The following is a 15,582-nucleotide window of genomic DNA, read 5'->3' on the forward strand; positions in this document are numbered from 1 at the left end:
TGTTACACCCCACAGTGATAGTGTTACATACCACAGTGGTACTATTACATGCCACAATGGTAATGTTACATACTACAGTGTTAGTGTTACATACCACAATTATAGTATCACATCCACAGTGACATTATTACATACCACAGTGGTAGTGTTACATACCACAGTGGTAGTATTACATTCCACATAGTAGTGTTACATACCACAGTTGTAGCGTTACATACCATAGTGGCAGTATTTCACACCACCCTGGTAGTGGTACAACCTATGGTGGTAGTGTTATATACCACAGTTGTAGTGTTACATACCACACTGGAAGTGTTGCATAGCATAGTGATAGTGTTACATACCACAATTGTAGTGTTACATATCATAGCGATAGTGTTACATACCATAGTGTTAGTGTTACATCGATAGTGGTAGTGTTACATACCACAGTGGTAGTGCTCCATACCACTGTGATAGTGTTACATACCACAGTGATAGTGTTACATACCACAGTGGTAGTGTTACATACCATTGTGATAAAGTTACATACCACAGTGGTGGTGTTGAATACAACAATTGTAGTGTTGAATACCATAGTGGTAGTGTTACATGCCACTGTGGTAGTGTTACATACCACAGTAGTAGAGTTACATACCACAGTAATAGTGTTACACACCACAGTGGTAGTGTTACACACCACAGTGGTAGCATTGAGTACCATAGTGGTAGTGTTACATACCACAGTGGTAGTGTTACATACCAAAGAGGTAGTGTTACATACCAAATTGGTAGTGTTGAATACCATAGTGATAATTTACATACCATAATGGTAGTGTTGAATACCATAGTGGTAGTGTTACATAACACAGTGGTTGTGTTACATACCACAGTTGTATTGTTGAATACCATAGTGTTTGTATTACATACGACAGTGATAGTGTTGTTTACCATAGTGGTAGTGTTACATACCATAGTAGTAGTGTTACATGCCACAAAGGTAGTGTTGAATACCACAGTGGTAGTGTTACATACCACAGTGGTAGTGTTACATACCAAAGTGGTAGTGTTACATACCACAGTGGTAGTGTTGAATACCATAGTGGTTGTGTTACATTCCCCAGTGATAGTGTTGATTACCATAGTGGTAATGTTACATACCCCAGTGATAGTGTTGATTACCATAGTGGTAATGTTACATACCCCAGTGATAGCGTTGAATACCGTAGTGGTAATGTTACATACCCCAGTGATGGTGTTGATTACCATAGTGGTAATGTTACATACCCCAGTGATAGTGTTGATTACCATAGTGGTAATGTTACATACCCCAGTGATAGTGTGTTTACCTAGTGTAATGTACCATAGGTGGTTTACCATAGTGGTATGTACATACCCCAGTGATAGTGTTGATTACAGTAGTGGTAATGTTACATACCCCAGTGATAGTGTTGATTACCATAGTGGTAAGTTACATACCCCAGTGATAGTGTTGATTACCATAGTGGTAATGTTACATACCCCAGTGATAGTGTTGATTACCATAGTGGTAATGTTACATACCCCAGTGGATAGTGTTGATTTACCATAGTGGTAATGTTACATACCCAGTGATAGTGTTTGATTACCATAGTGGTAATGTTACATACCCCAGTTGATAGTGTTGATTACCATAGTGGTAATGTTACATACCCCAGTGATAGTGTTGATTTAACATAGTGGTAATGTTTACATACCCCAGTGATAGTGTTGAATACCATAGTGGTAATGTTACATACCCCAGTGATAGTGTTGATTTACCATAGTGGTAATGTTACATACCACAGTGATAGTGTTTGATACCATAGTGGTAATGTTACATACCACAGTGATAGTGTTGATTACCATAGTGGTAATGTTACATACCCCAGTGATAGTGGTTGATTACCATAGTGGTAATGTTACATAACCCCAGTGGATAGTGTTGAATACCGTAGTGGTAATGTTACATACCCCAGGTGATAGTGTTGATTACCATAGTGGTAATGTTACATACCCCAGTGATAGTGTTGATTGCCATAGTGGTAATGTTAGCTATACCCCAGTGATATGTTGAATACCGTAGTGGTAAAGTTACATACCCCAGTGATAGTGTTGGAATACCATAGTGGTTGTGTTACATACCCCAGTGATAGTGTTGATTACCATAGTGGTAATGTTACATACCCCAGTGATAGTGTTGATTACCATCGTGGTAATGTTACATAGCACAGTGATAGTGTTGATTACCATAGTGGTAATGTTACATACCCCAGTGATAGTGTTGATTACCATAGTGGTAATGTTACATACCCCAGTGATAGTGTTGATTACCATAGTGGTAATGTTACATACCCCAGTGATAGTGTTGAATACCGTAGTGGTATGTTACATACCCCAGTGATAGTGTTGATTACCATAGTGGTAATGTTACATACCCCAGTGATAGTGTTGATTACCATAGTGGTAATGTTACATACCCCAGTGATAGTGTTGAATACCGTAGTGGTAATGTTACATACCCCAGTGATAGTGTTGATTACCATAGTGGTAATGTTACATACCCCAGTGATAGTGTTGATTACCATAGTGGTAATGTTACATACCCCAGTGATAGTGTTGAATACCGTAGTGGTAATGTTACATACCCCAGTGATAGTGTTGAATACCATAGTGGTTGTGTTACATACCCCAGTGATAGTGTTGATTACCATAGTGGTAATGTTACATACCCCAGTGATAGTGTTGATTACCATCGTGGTAATGTTACATACCACAGTGATAGTGTTGATTACCATAGTGGTAATGTTACATACCCCAGTGATAGTGTTGATTACCATAGTGGTAATGTTACATACCCCAGTGATAGTGTTGATTACCATAGTGGTAATGTTACATACCCCAGTGATAGTGTTGATTACCATAGTGGTAATGTTACATACCCCAGTGATAGTGTTGATTACCATAGTGGTAATGTTACATGCCCCAGTGATAGTGTTGATTACCATAGTGGTAATGTTACATACCCCAGTGATAGTGTTGATTACCATAGTGGTAATGTTATATACCCCAGTGATAGTGTTGATTACCATAGTGGTAATGTTACATACCCCAGTGATAGTGTTGAATACCGTAGTGGTAATGTTACATACCCCAGTGATAGTGTTGATTACCATAGTGGTAATGTTACATACCCCAGTGATAGTGTTGATTACCATAGTGGTAATGTTACATACCCCAGTGATAGTGTTGATTACCATAGTGGTAATGTTACATACCCCAGTGATAGTGTTGATTACCATAGTGGTTGTGTTACATACCACAATGGTAGTGTTGATTACCATAGTGGTTGTGTTACATACCACAATAGTAGTGTTGATTACCATAGTGGTTGTGTTACATACCACAGTGGTAGTGTTGATTACCATTGTGGTTTTGTTACATACCACAATGGTAGTGTTGATTACCATAGTGGTTGTGTTACATACCACAATGGTAGTGTTGATTACCATAGTGGTTGTGTTACATACCCCAGTGATAGTGTTGAATACCGTAGTGGTAATGTTACATACCCCAGTGATAGTGTTGAATACCATAGTGGTTGTGTTACATACCCCAGTGATAGTGTTGATTACCATAGTGGTAATGTTACATACCCCAGTGATAGTGTTGATTACCATAGTGGTAATGTTACATACCCCAGTGATAGTGTTGATTACCATAGTGGTAATGTTACATACCCCAGTGATAGTGTTGATTACCATAGTGGTAATGTTACATACCCATTGATAGTGTTGATTACCATAGTGGTAATGTTACATACCCCAGTGATAGTGTTGATTACCATAGTGGTAATGTTACATACCCCAGTGATAGTGTTGATTACCATAGTGGTAATGTTACATACCCCAGTGATAGTGTTGATTACCATAGTGGGTAATGTTACATACCCCAGTGATAGTGTTGATATACCATAGTGTAATGTTACTATACCCCAGTGATAGTGTTGATTACCATAGTGGTAATGTTACATACCCCGTAAATAGTGTTGATTACCATAGTGGTAATGTTACCATACCCAGTGATAGTGTTGATTACCATAGTGGTAATGTTACATACCCCATGATAGTGTTGATTACCATAGTGGTAATGTTACATACCCCAGTGATAGTGTTGATTACCATAGTGGTAATGTTACATACCCCAGTGATAGTGTTGATTACCATAGTGGTAATGTTACATACCCCAGTGATAGTGTTGATTACCATAGTGGTAATGTTACATACCCCAGTGATAGTGTTGATTACCATAGTGGTAATGTTACATACCCCAGTGATAGTGTTGATTACCATAGTGGTAATGTTACATACCACAGTGATAGTGTTGATTACCATAGTGGTAATGTTACATACCCCAGTGATAGTGTTGATTACCATAGTGGTAATGTTACATACCCCAGTGATAGTGTTGATTACCATAGTGGTAATGTTACATACCCCAGTGATAGTGTTGATTACCATAGTGGTAATGTTACATACCCCAGTGATAGTGTTGATTACCATAGTGGTAATGTTACATACCCCAGTGATAGTGTTGATTACCATAGTGGTAATGTTACATACCCCAGTGATAGTGTTGATTACCATAGTGGTAATGTTACATACCCCAGTGATAGTGTTGATTACCATAGTGGTAATGTTACATACCCCAGTGATAGTGTTGATTACCATAGTGGTAATGTTACATACCCCAGTGATAGTGTTGATTACCATAGTGGTAATGTTACATACCCCAGTGATAGTGTTGATTACCATAGTGGTAATGTTACATACCCCAGTGATAGTGTTGATTACCATAGTGGTAATGTTACATACCCCAGTGATAGTGTTGATTACCATAGTGGTAATGTTACATACCCCAGTGATAGTGTTGATTACCATAGTGGTAATGTTACATACCCCAGTGATAGTGTTGATTACCATAGTGGTAATGTTACATACCCCAGTGATAGTGTTGATTACCATAGTGGTAATGTTACATACCCCAGTGATAGTGTTGATTACCATAGTGGTAATGTTACATACCACAGTGATAGTGTTGATTACCATAGTGGTAATGTTACATACCCCAGTGATAGTGTTGATTACCATAGTGGTAATGTTACATACCCCAGTGATAGTGTTGATTACCATAGTGGTAATGTTACATACCCCAGTGATAGTGTTGATTACCATAGTGGTAATGTTACATACCCCAGTGATAGTGTTGATTACCATAGTGGTAATGTTACATACCCCAGTGATAGTGTTGATTACCATAGTGGTAATGTTACATACCCCAGTGATAGTGTTGATTACCATAGTGGTAATGTTACATACCCCAGTGATAGTGTTGATTACCATAGTGGTAATGTTACATACCCCAGTGATAGTGTTGATTACCATAGTGGTAATGTTACATACCCCAGTGATAGTGTTGATTACCATAGTGGTAATGTTACATACCCCAGTGATAGTGTTGATTACCATAGTGGTAATGTTACATACCCCAGTGATAGTGTTGATTACCATAGTGGTAATGTTACATACCCCAGTGATAGTGTTGATTACCATAGTGGTAATGTTACATACCCCAGTGATAGTGTTGATTACCATAGTGGTAATGTTACATACCCCAGTGATAGTGTTGATTACCATAGTGGTAATGTTACATACCCCAGTGATAGTGTTGATTACCATAGTGGTAATGTTACATACCCCAGTGATAGTGTTGATTACCATAGTGGTAATGTTACATACCCCAGTGATAGTGTTGATTACCATAGTGGTAATGTTACATACCCCAGTGATAGTGTTGATTACCATAGTGGTAATGTTACATACCCCAGTGATAGTGTTGATTACCATAGTGGTAATGTTACATACCCCAGTGATAGTGTTGATTACCATAGTGGTAATGTTACATACCCCAGTGATAGTGTTGATTACCATAGTGGTAATGTTACATACCCCAGTGATAGTGTTGATTACCATAGTGGTAATGTTACATACCCCAGTGATAGTGTTGATTACCATAGTGGTAATGTTACATACCCCAGTGATAGTGTTGATTACCATAGTGGTAATGTTACATACCCCAGTGATAGTGTTGATTACCATAGTGGTAATGTTACATACCCCAGTGATAGTGTTGATTACCATAGTGGTAATGTTACATACCCCAGTGATAGTGTTGATTACCATAGTGGTAATGTTACATACCCCAGTGATAGTGTTGATTACCATAGTGGTAATGTTACATACCCCAGTGATAGTGTTGATTACCATAGTGGTAATGTTACATACCCCAGTGATAGTGTTGATTACCATAGTGGTAATGTTACATACCCCAGTGATAGTGTTGATTACCATAGTGGTAATGTTACATACCCCAGTGATAGTGTTGATTACCATAGTGGTAATGTTACATACCCCAGTGATAGTGTTGATTACCATAGTGGTAATGTTACATACCCCAGTGATAGTGTTGATTACCATAGTGGTAATGTTACATACCCCAGTGATAGTGTTGATTACCATAGTGGTAATGTTACATACCCCAGTGATAGTGTTGATTACCATAGTGGTAATGTTACATACCCCAGTGATAGTGTTGATTACCATAGTGGTAATGTTACATACCCCAGTGATAGTGTTGATTACCATAGTGGTAATGTTACATACCCCAGTGATAGTGTTGATTACCATAGTGGTAATGTTACATACCCCAGTGATAGTGTTGATTACCATAGTGGTAATGTTACATACCCCAGTGATAGTGTTGATTACCATAGTGGTAATGTTACATACCCCAGTGATAGTGTTGATTACCATAGTGGTAATGTTACATACCCCAGTGATAGTGTTGATTACCATAGTGGTAATGTTACATACCCCAGTGATAGTGTTGATTACCATAGTGGTAATGTTACATACCCCAGTGATAGTGTTGATTACCATAGTGGTAATGTTACATACCCCAGTGATAGTGTTGATTACCATAGTGGTAATGTTACATACCCCAGTGATAGTGTTGATTACCATAGTGGTAATGTTACATACCCCAGTGATAGTGTTGATTACCATAGTGGTAATGTTACATACCCCAGTGATAGTGTTGATTACCATAGTGGTAATGTTACATACCCCAGTGATAGTGTTGATTACCATAGTGGTAATGTTACATACCCCAGTGATAGTGTTGATTACCATAGTGGTAATGTTACATACCCCAGTGATAGTGTTGATTACCATAGTGGTAATGTTACATACCCCAGTGATAGTGTTGATTACCATAGTGGTAATGTTACATACCCCAGTGATAGTGTTGATTACCATAGTGGTAATGTTACATACCCCAGTGATAGTGTTGATTACCATAGTGGTAATGTTACATACCCCAGTGATAGTGTTGATTACCATAGTGGTAATGTTACATACCCCAGTGATAGTGTTGATTACCATAGTGGTAATGTTACATACCCCAGTGATAGTGTTGATTACCATAGTGGTAATGTTACATACCCCAGTGATAGTGTTGATTACCATAGTGGTAATGTTACATACCCCAGTGATAGTGTTGATTACCATAGTGGTAATGTTACATACCCCAGTGATAGTGTTGATTACCATAGTGGTAATGTTACATACCCCAGTGATAGTGTTGATTACCATAGTGGTAATGTTACATACCCCAGTGATAGTGTTGATTACCATAGTGGTAATGTTACATACCCCAGTGATAGTGTTGATTACCATAGTGGTAATGTTACATACCCCAGTGATAGTGTTGATTACCATAGTGGTAATGTTACATACCACAGTGATAGTGTTGATTACCATAGTGGTAATGTTACATACCCCAGTGATAGTGTTGATTACCATAGTGGTAATGTTACATACCCCAGTGATAGTGTTGATTACCATAGTGGTAATGTTACATACCCCAGTGATAGTGTTGATTACCATAGTGGTAATGTTACATACCCCAGTGATAGTGTTGATTACCATAGTGGTAATGTTACATACCCCAGTGATAGTGTTGATTACCATAGTGGTAATGTTACATACCCCAGTGATAGTGTTGATTACCATAGTGGTAATGTTACATACCCCAGTGATAGTGTTGATTACCATAGTGGTAATGTTACATACCCCAGTGATAGTGTTGATTACCATAGTGGTAATGTTACATACCCCAGTGATAGTGTTGATTACCATAGTGGTAATGTTACATACCCCAGTGATAGTGTTGATTACCATAGTGGTAATGTTACATACCCCAGTGATAGTGTTGATTACCATAGTGGTAATGTTACATACCCCAGTGATAGTGTTGATTACCATAGTGGTAATGTTACATACCCCAGTGATAGTGTTGATTACCATAGTGGTAATGTTACATACCCCAGTGATAGTGTTGATTACCATAGTGGTAATGTTACATACCCCAGTGATAGTGTTGATTACCATAGTGGTTGTGTTACATACCACAATGGTAGTGTTGATTACCATAGTGGTAATGTTACATACCCCAGTGATAGTGTTGATTACCATAGTGGTTGTGTTACATACCACAATGGTAGTGTTGATTACCATAGTGGTAATGTTACATACCCCAGTGATAGTGTTGATTACCATAGTGGTAATGTTACATACCACAGTGATAGTGTTGATTACCATAGTGGTAATGTTACATACCCCAGTGATAGTGTTGATTACCATAGTGGTAATGTTACATACCCCAGTGATAGTGTTGATTACCATAGTGGTTGTGTTACATACCCCAGTGATAGTGTTGATTACCATAGTGGTAATGTTACATACCCCAGTGATAGTGTTGATTACCATAGTGGTAATGTTACATACCCCAGTGATAGTGTTGATTACCATAGTGGTAATGTTACATACCCCAGTGATAGTGTTGATTACCATAGTGGTAATGTTACATACCCCAGTGATAGTGTTGATTACCATAGTGGTAATGTTACATACCCCAGTGATAGTGTTGATTACCATAGTGGTAATGTTACATACCCAGTGTAGTGTTGATTACCATAGTGGTAATGTTACATACCCCAGTGATAGTGTTGATTACCGTAGTGGTAATGTTACATACCCCAGTGATAGTGTTGATTACCATAGTGGTAATGTTACATACCCCAGTGATAGTGTTGATTACCATAGTGGTAATGTTACATACCACAGTGATAGTGTTGATTACCATAGTGGTAATGTTACATACCCCAGTGATAGTGTTGATTACCATAGTGGTAATGTTACATACCCCAGTGATAGTGTTGATTACCATAGTGGTAATGTTACATACCCCAGTGATAGTGTTGATTACCATAGTGGTAATGTTACATACCCCAGTGATAGTGTTGATTACCATAGTGGTAATGTTACATACCCCAGTGATAGTGTTGATTACCATAGTGGTAATGTTACATACCCCAGTGATAGTGTTGATTACCATAGTGGTAATGTTACATACCCCAGTGATAGTGTTGATTACCATAGTGGTAATGTTACATACCCCAGTGATAGTGTTGATTACCATAGTGGTAATGTTACATACCCCAGTGATAGTGTTGATTACCATAGTGGTAATGTTACATACCCCAGTGATAGTGTTGATTACCATAGTGGTAATGTTACATACCCCAGTGATAGTGTTGATTACCATAGTGGTAATGTTACATACCCCAGTGATAGTGTTGATTACCATAGTGGTAATGTTACATACCCCAGTGATAGTGTTGATTACCATAGTGGTAATGTTACATACCCCAGTGATAGTGTTGATTACCATAGTGGTAATGTTACATACCCCAGTGATAGTGTTGATTACCATAGTGGTAATGTTACATACCCCAGTGATAGTGTTGATTACCATAGTGGTAATGTTACATACCCCAGTGATAGTGTTGAATACCGTAGTGGTAATGTTACATACCCCAGTGATAGTGTTGATTACCATAGTGGTAATGTTACATACCCCAGTGATAGTGTTGATTACCATAGTGGTAATGTTACATACCACAATGGTAGTGTTGATTACCATAGTGGTAATGTTACATACCCCAGTGATAGTGTTGATTACCATAGTGGTAATGTTACATACCCCAGTGATAGTGTTGATTACCATAGTGGTAATGTTACATACCCCAGTGATAGTGTTGATTACCATAGTGGTAATGTTACATACCCCAGTGATAGTGTTGATTACCATAGTGGTAATGTTACATACCCCAGTGATAGTGTTGATTACCATAGTGGTAATGTTACATACCCCAGTGATAGTGTTGATTACCATAGTGGTAATGTTACATACCCCAGTGATAGTGTTGATTACCATAGTGGTAATGTTACATACCCCAGTGATAGTGTTGATTACCATAGTGGTAATGTTACATACCCCAGTGATAGTGTTGATTACCATAGTGGTAATGTTACATACCCCAGTGATAGTGTTGATTACCATAGTGGTAATGTTACATACCCCAGTGATAGTGTTGATTACCATAGTGGTAATGTTACATACCCCAGTGATAGTGTTGATTACCATAGTGGTAATGTTACATACCCCAGTGATAGTGTTGATTACCATAGTGGTAATGTTACATACCACAGTGATAGTGTTGATTACCATAGTGGTAATGTTACATACCCCAGTGATAGTGTTGATTACCATAGTGGTAATGTTACATACCACAGTGATAGTGTTGATTACCATAGTGGTAATGTTACATACCCCAGTGATAGTGTTGATTAACATAGTGGTAATGTTACATACCCCAGTGATAGTGTTGATTACCATAGTGGTAATGTTACATACCCCAGTGATAGTGTTGATTACCATAGTGGTAATGTTACATACCCCAGTGATAGTGTTGATTACCATAGTGGTAATGTTACATACCCCAGTGATAGTGTTGATTACCATAGTGGTAATGTTACATACCACAGTGATAGTGTTGATTACCATAGTGGTAATGTTACATACCACAGTGGTAGTGTTGATTACCATAGTGGTAATGTTACATACCCCAGTGATAGTGTTGATTACCATAGTGGTAATGTTACATACCCCAGTGATAGTGTTGATTACCATAGTGGTAATGTTACATACCCCAGTGATAGTGTTGATTACCATAGTGGTAATGTTACATACCCCAGTGATAGTGTTGATTAACATAGTGGTAATGTTACATACCACAGTGGTAGTGTTGATTACCATAGTGGTAATGTTACATACCCCAGTGATAGTGTTGATTACCATAGTGGTAATGTTACATACCCCAGTGATAGTGTTGATTAACATAGTGGTAATGTTACAATGGTAGTGTTACGTCAAGTAAGTTTGGCTTGTATCAGCTTTGTCGCAACATGATCATAACTTGTGTTCACATAGACTCAGGTGTTTGTTTGTTTGTCTGTTGGTGTCATGTACTCACCTGCGGCCGGAAGTAAGGAACAAGGATCTTGCAATGACAAATCAAGAAATATTTCCGTTTTAGTATTTTATTTAAAAATCAAAATTTCCTGAAACCACGACTTTCATTATACAGTTAGACGTTAGAATCACATGTCTTCTTCGTCGACTGCATGTGGTATATTGTCTTGCAGGACATTCACTATATTATATAATTCAAGATTTGACGACGACACGACGTAATTTCCAATATCGTCAAATAACAATAAACCATATATGATAGAGCAGGAGTCACTCACATTCTCCAAATATACAAACATATTCTCTGTAATTATATACATCTGTGTAATATATACATACAAACTGAGAGGGTATGATCCAACCTCAGCCAGCATCACAAGGGTCAGAGATCATCAATATGGGTCATGTTATGGTTTGGTTCTCTTCCCTTCAACCTGACACTGGACACTATCAGTACACACCTTCCGGCTACTGACAGTGTCAGTTATATGACAATACACACCCATCAGCTCTTCACAATACTAGGATCATGACAGGACACATCTTCCAGCTGCTGACAGTAACAGCAACACAAGAGAGCACACCCACCAGCTGCTGACACTACCAGCACACCTCTGCTGGGGACGGAGTGTGAAGAAGGCTAAAGATAATGAGGATGACCACATGTTTACCTCAGCCAGGATCATATATCAGGGGATATGTTTATAATGACCACATGTTTACCTCAGCCAGGATCATATATCAGGGGATATGTTTATAATGACCACATGTTTACCTCAGCCAGGATCATATATCAGGGGATATGTTTATAATGACCACATGTTTACCTCAGCCAGGTTCATATATTAGGGGATATGTTTATAATGACTACATGTTTCCTATAATGACAGGTGTGACCACATTACTCCTATAATGACAGGTGTGACCACATGACTAATATAATGACAGGTGTGACCACATGACTCCTATAATGACAGGTGTGACCACATGACTACTATAATAACAGGTGTGACCACATGACTCCTACATGAGGTGGACCAGGACTATGAGTGTGACCACAGGACTAATAATGACAGGTGTGACCACATGACTACTATAATGACAGGGTGTGACCACATGACTACTATAATAACAGGTGTGACCACATGACTACTATAATGACAGGTGTGACCACATGACTCCTACAATGACAGGTGTGACCACATGACTACTATAATGACAGGTGTGACCACATGACTACTATAATGACAGGTGTGACCACATGACTACTATAATGACAGGTGTGACCACATGACTACTATAATGACAGGTGTGACCACATGACTACTATAATGACAGGTGTGACCACATGACTACTATAATAACAGGTGTGACCACATGACTACTATAATGACAGGTGTGACCACATGACTACTATAATAACAGGTGTGACCACATGACTACTATAATGACAGGTGTGACCACATGACTCCTACAATGACAGGTGTGACCACATGACTACTATAATGACAGGTGTGACCACATGTTTCCTATGATGATAGGTGTGACCACATTACTCCTATAATGACAGGTGTGACCACATGACTACTATAATAACAGGTGTGACCACATGACTACTATAATGACAGGTGTGACCACATTACTCCTATAATGACAGGTGTGACCACATGACTAATATAATGACAGGTGTGACCACATGTTTCCTATGATGATAGAGATGACCACATTACTCCTATAATGACAGGTGTGACCACATGACTCCTACAATGACAGGTGTGACCACATGACTACTATAATGACAGGTGTGACCACATGACTCCTACAATGACAGGTGTGACCACATGACTAATATAATGACAGGTGTGACCACATGACTACTATAATGACAGGTGTGACCACATGACTACTATAATGACAGGTGTGACCACATGACTCCTATAATGAGATGTTTGACCTCGTGATTCCTATAATGAGAGGTGTGACCTAATGACTCCAATAATGAGAGGTTTGACTGTATAACTCCTATAATGTGAGGTGTAACTTCATTACTCCTGTAATGTGAGGTGTGACCTCATGACTCTTATAATGAGGTGTGACCACATGAATCCTATAATGAGGTGTGACCACGTGAATCCTATAATGAGGTGTGACCACATGAACCCTATAGAAAAGTGTGACCGCATGACTCCTATAATGAGAAGTGTGACCACATGAATCCTATAGAAAAGTGTGACCGCATGACTCCATAATGAGAAGTGTGACCACATGAATCCTATAATGAGAAGTGTGACCACATGAATCCTATAATGAGAAGTGTGACCACATGAATCCTATAATGAGAAGTGTGACCACATGAATCCTATAATGAGAAGTGTGACCACATGAATCCTATAATGAGAAGTGTGACCACATGAATCCTATAATGAGAAGTGTGACCACATGAATCCTATAATGAGAAGTGTGACCACATGAATCCTATAATGAGAAGTGTGACCACATGAATCCTATAATGAGAAGTGTGACCACATGAATCCTATAATGAGAAGTGTGACCACATGAATCCTATAGAAAAGTGTGACCACATGATTCCTATAATGAGAGGTGTGACCTCTTGACTCCTCATCATGAGCAGAAAGTGACCACAGGTCATGGGCACAACCTAACCAGGGAGGGAAGCTGTTCAGGGTGTTATCATGTCATTCTTCTGGTCAACATAGGAGGTCAGCTGAGGTCAACAGTACTGTTAGAAAGGCAGAGCCACACCGTTGGATGACACGTTTTGTCGTCACATCTGGTGAACAGTTTGACAACAGTAGCGTAACGGAACAACGGCACCTGATAGTCACTCAATGTCCACTGGCTACTGCTGCTGCTCCCCCCCCCCCCACAACACGGGCCAAACAGTAACAATAGCCAACTGTATGCCGTGTGACCTGGCTAGAGACCCCACCCGTGTGACCTGGCTAGAGACCCCACCCGTGTGACCTGGCTAGAGACCCCACCCGTGTGACCTGGCTAGAGACCCCACCCGTGTGACCTGGCTAGAGACCCCACCCGTGTGACCTGGCTAATGTTAGAGGCGGTACTGGTTGAGTGGTAGTCTGGCTGGGGTAGAGGCAGGTAACCCTGTACGTAGTAAAGAGTAGACAATATGTCTGACACATAAGTATAGGATGATGGCCAGGTATCGTGTTGATGTCTGTACCTGTCCAGTGTAGGTATACCGACACAACACTTAGTATACCGACACATAACACTTAGTATACCGACAAACAACACTTAGTATACTGACACATTTAGACTTGAGTGGGTTGTCTAAGAGTATCCGACCGACCCACTTGGTCGATGCTACCGTTGGATCCTGGTAGAGGAAGCTTGTGTGTGCTGTCACTCAGGCCGTGGTTAACAAAGTGGTTATCTATCGTAGCTCGTACCACAGACCCACCCTCGTCTTCATCATCATAAACATCGATGGGAGGAGCTGTGGCTGCCAGGACCAGGGCCTTCCTCATCCTGGGGCTCCGGTGTAGGCTTCTCCTGCTGCGGGTCCTCTCCTCAGCTACCTGCAGGTAGTGATGAACCAAATGAATAAAACCACAACACAACGTATCCAAGTTTTGCAACACCAGTATATCCAAGTATTGTATTGCTGACATATCCAGGTATTGCAACACAGGCATATCAAAGTCACTTACACAGGTATTGCAACACTAACATATCTAGGTATGGAAACACTAACATAAATGTTATTTAACCAAAATCCCAGCAACTTACCCTCGCTCACATCCTATCTCTAGCTCATGCCTCGTCTCCTATTTAATATTGTTGGGTCTACTAGTCTTTCAAATATACCCACTTTTGCCGTCCCAGATAACATTCTTTATTGCCACACAATTTTCATCGCTCCCAGAACCTTCGCTTCCTCCCCTACCCTATGACTTACTTCCACTTCCATGGTTCCATTCCCTGCCATGTCCACTCCCAGATATCTAAAGCCCTTAACTTCCTCTAATTTTTCTCCATTTAAACTTACACCCCAGCTAACTAGTCCCTCAACCCTGCTGAACCTAATAACCTTTACTTTATTCA

At 39.5% G+C, this 15,582-nt stretch overlaps 1 protein-coding gene across 7 annotated transcripts in view; it reads right to left on the reverse strand.

Moving 5' to 3' along the window:
• Positions 1–11,545: 11,545 nt before the first annotated feature.
• LOC139764061 (uncharacterized) overlaps positions 11,546–15,582 on the reverse strand; it is a 31,208-nt gene continuing 27,171 nt past the window's right edge. For 2 of the 7 annotated variants that reach the window (XM_071690516.1, XM_071690517.1), the window contains exon 7: positions 11,546–15,056. In XM_071690516.1, coding sequence (XP_071546617.1) covers positions 14,790–15,056 — 267 coding nt within the window. In that variant the 3' untranslated portion in view covers positions 11,546–14,789. The remainder of the gene's footprint in view (positions 15,057–15,582) is intronic. The other 5 variants (XR_011716311.1, XR_011716309.1, XR_011716310.1 and 2 more) reach the window with 5 other exon arrangements.

The sequence above is a fragment of the Panulirus ornatus genome, chromosome 48, assembly GCF_036320965.1.
Source record: "Panulirus ornatus isolate Po-2019 chromosome 48, ASM3632096v1, whole genome shotgun sequence".
NCBI lineage: Eukaryota > Metazoa > Arthropoda > Malacostraca > Decapoda > Palinuridae > Panulirus > Panulirus ornatus.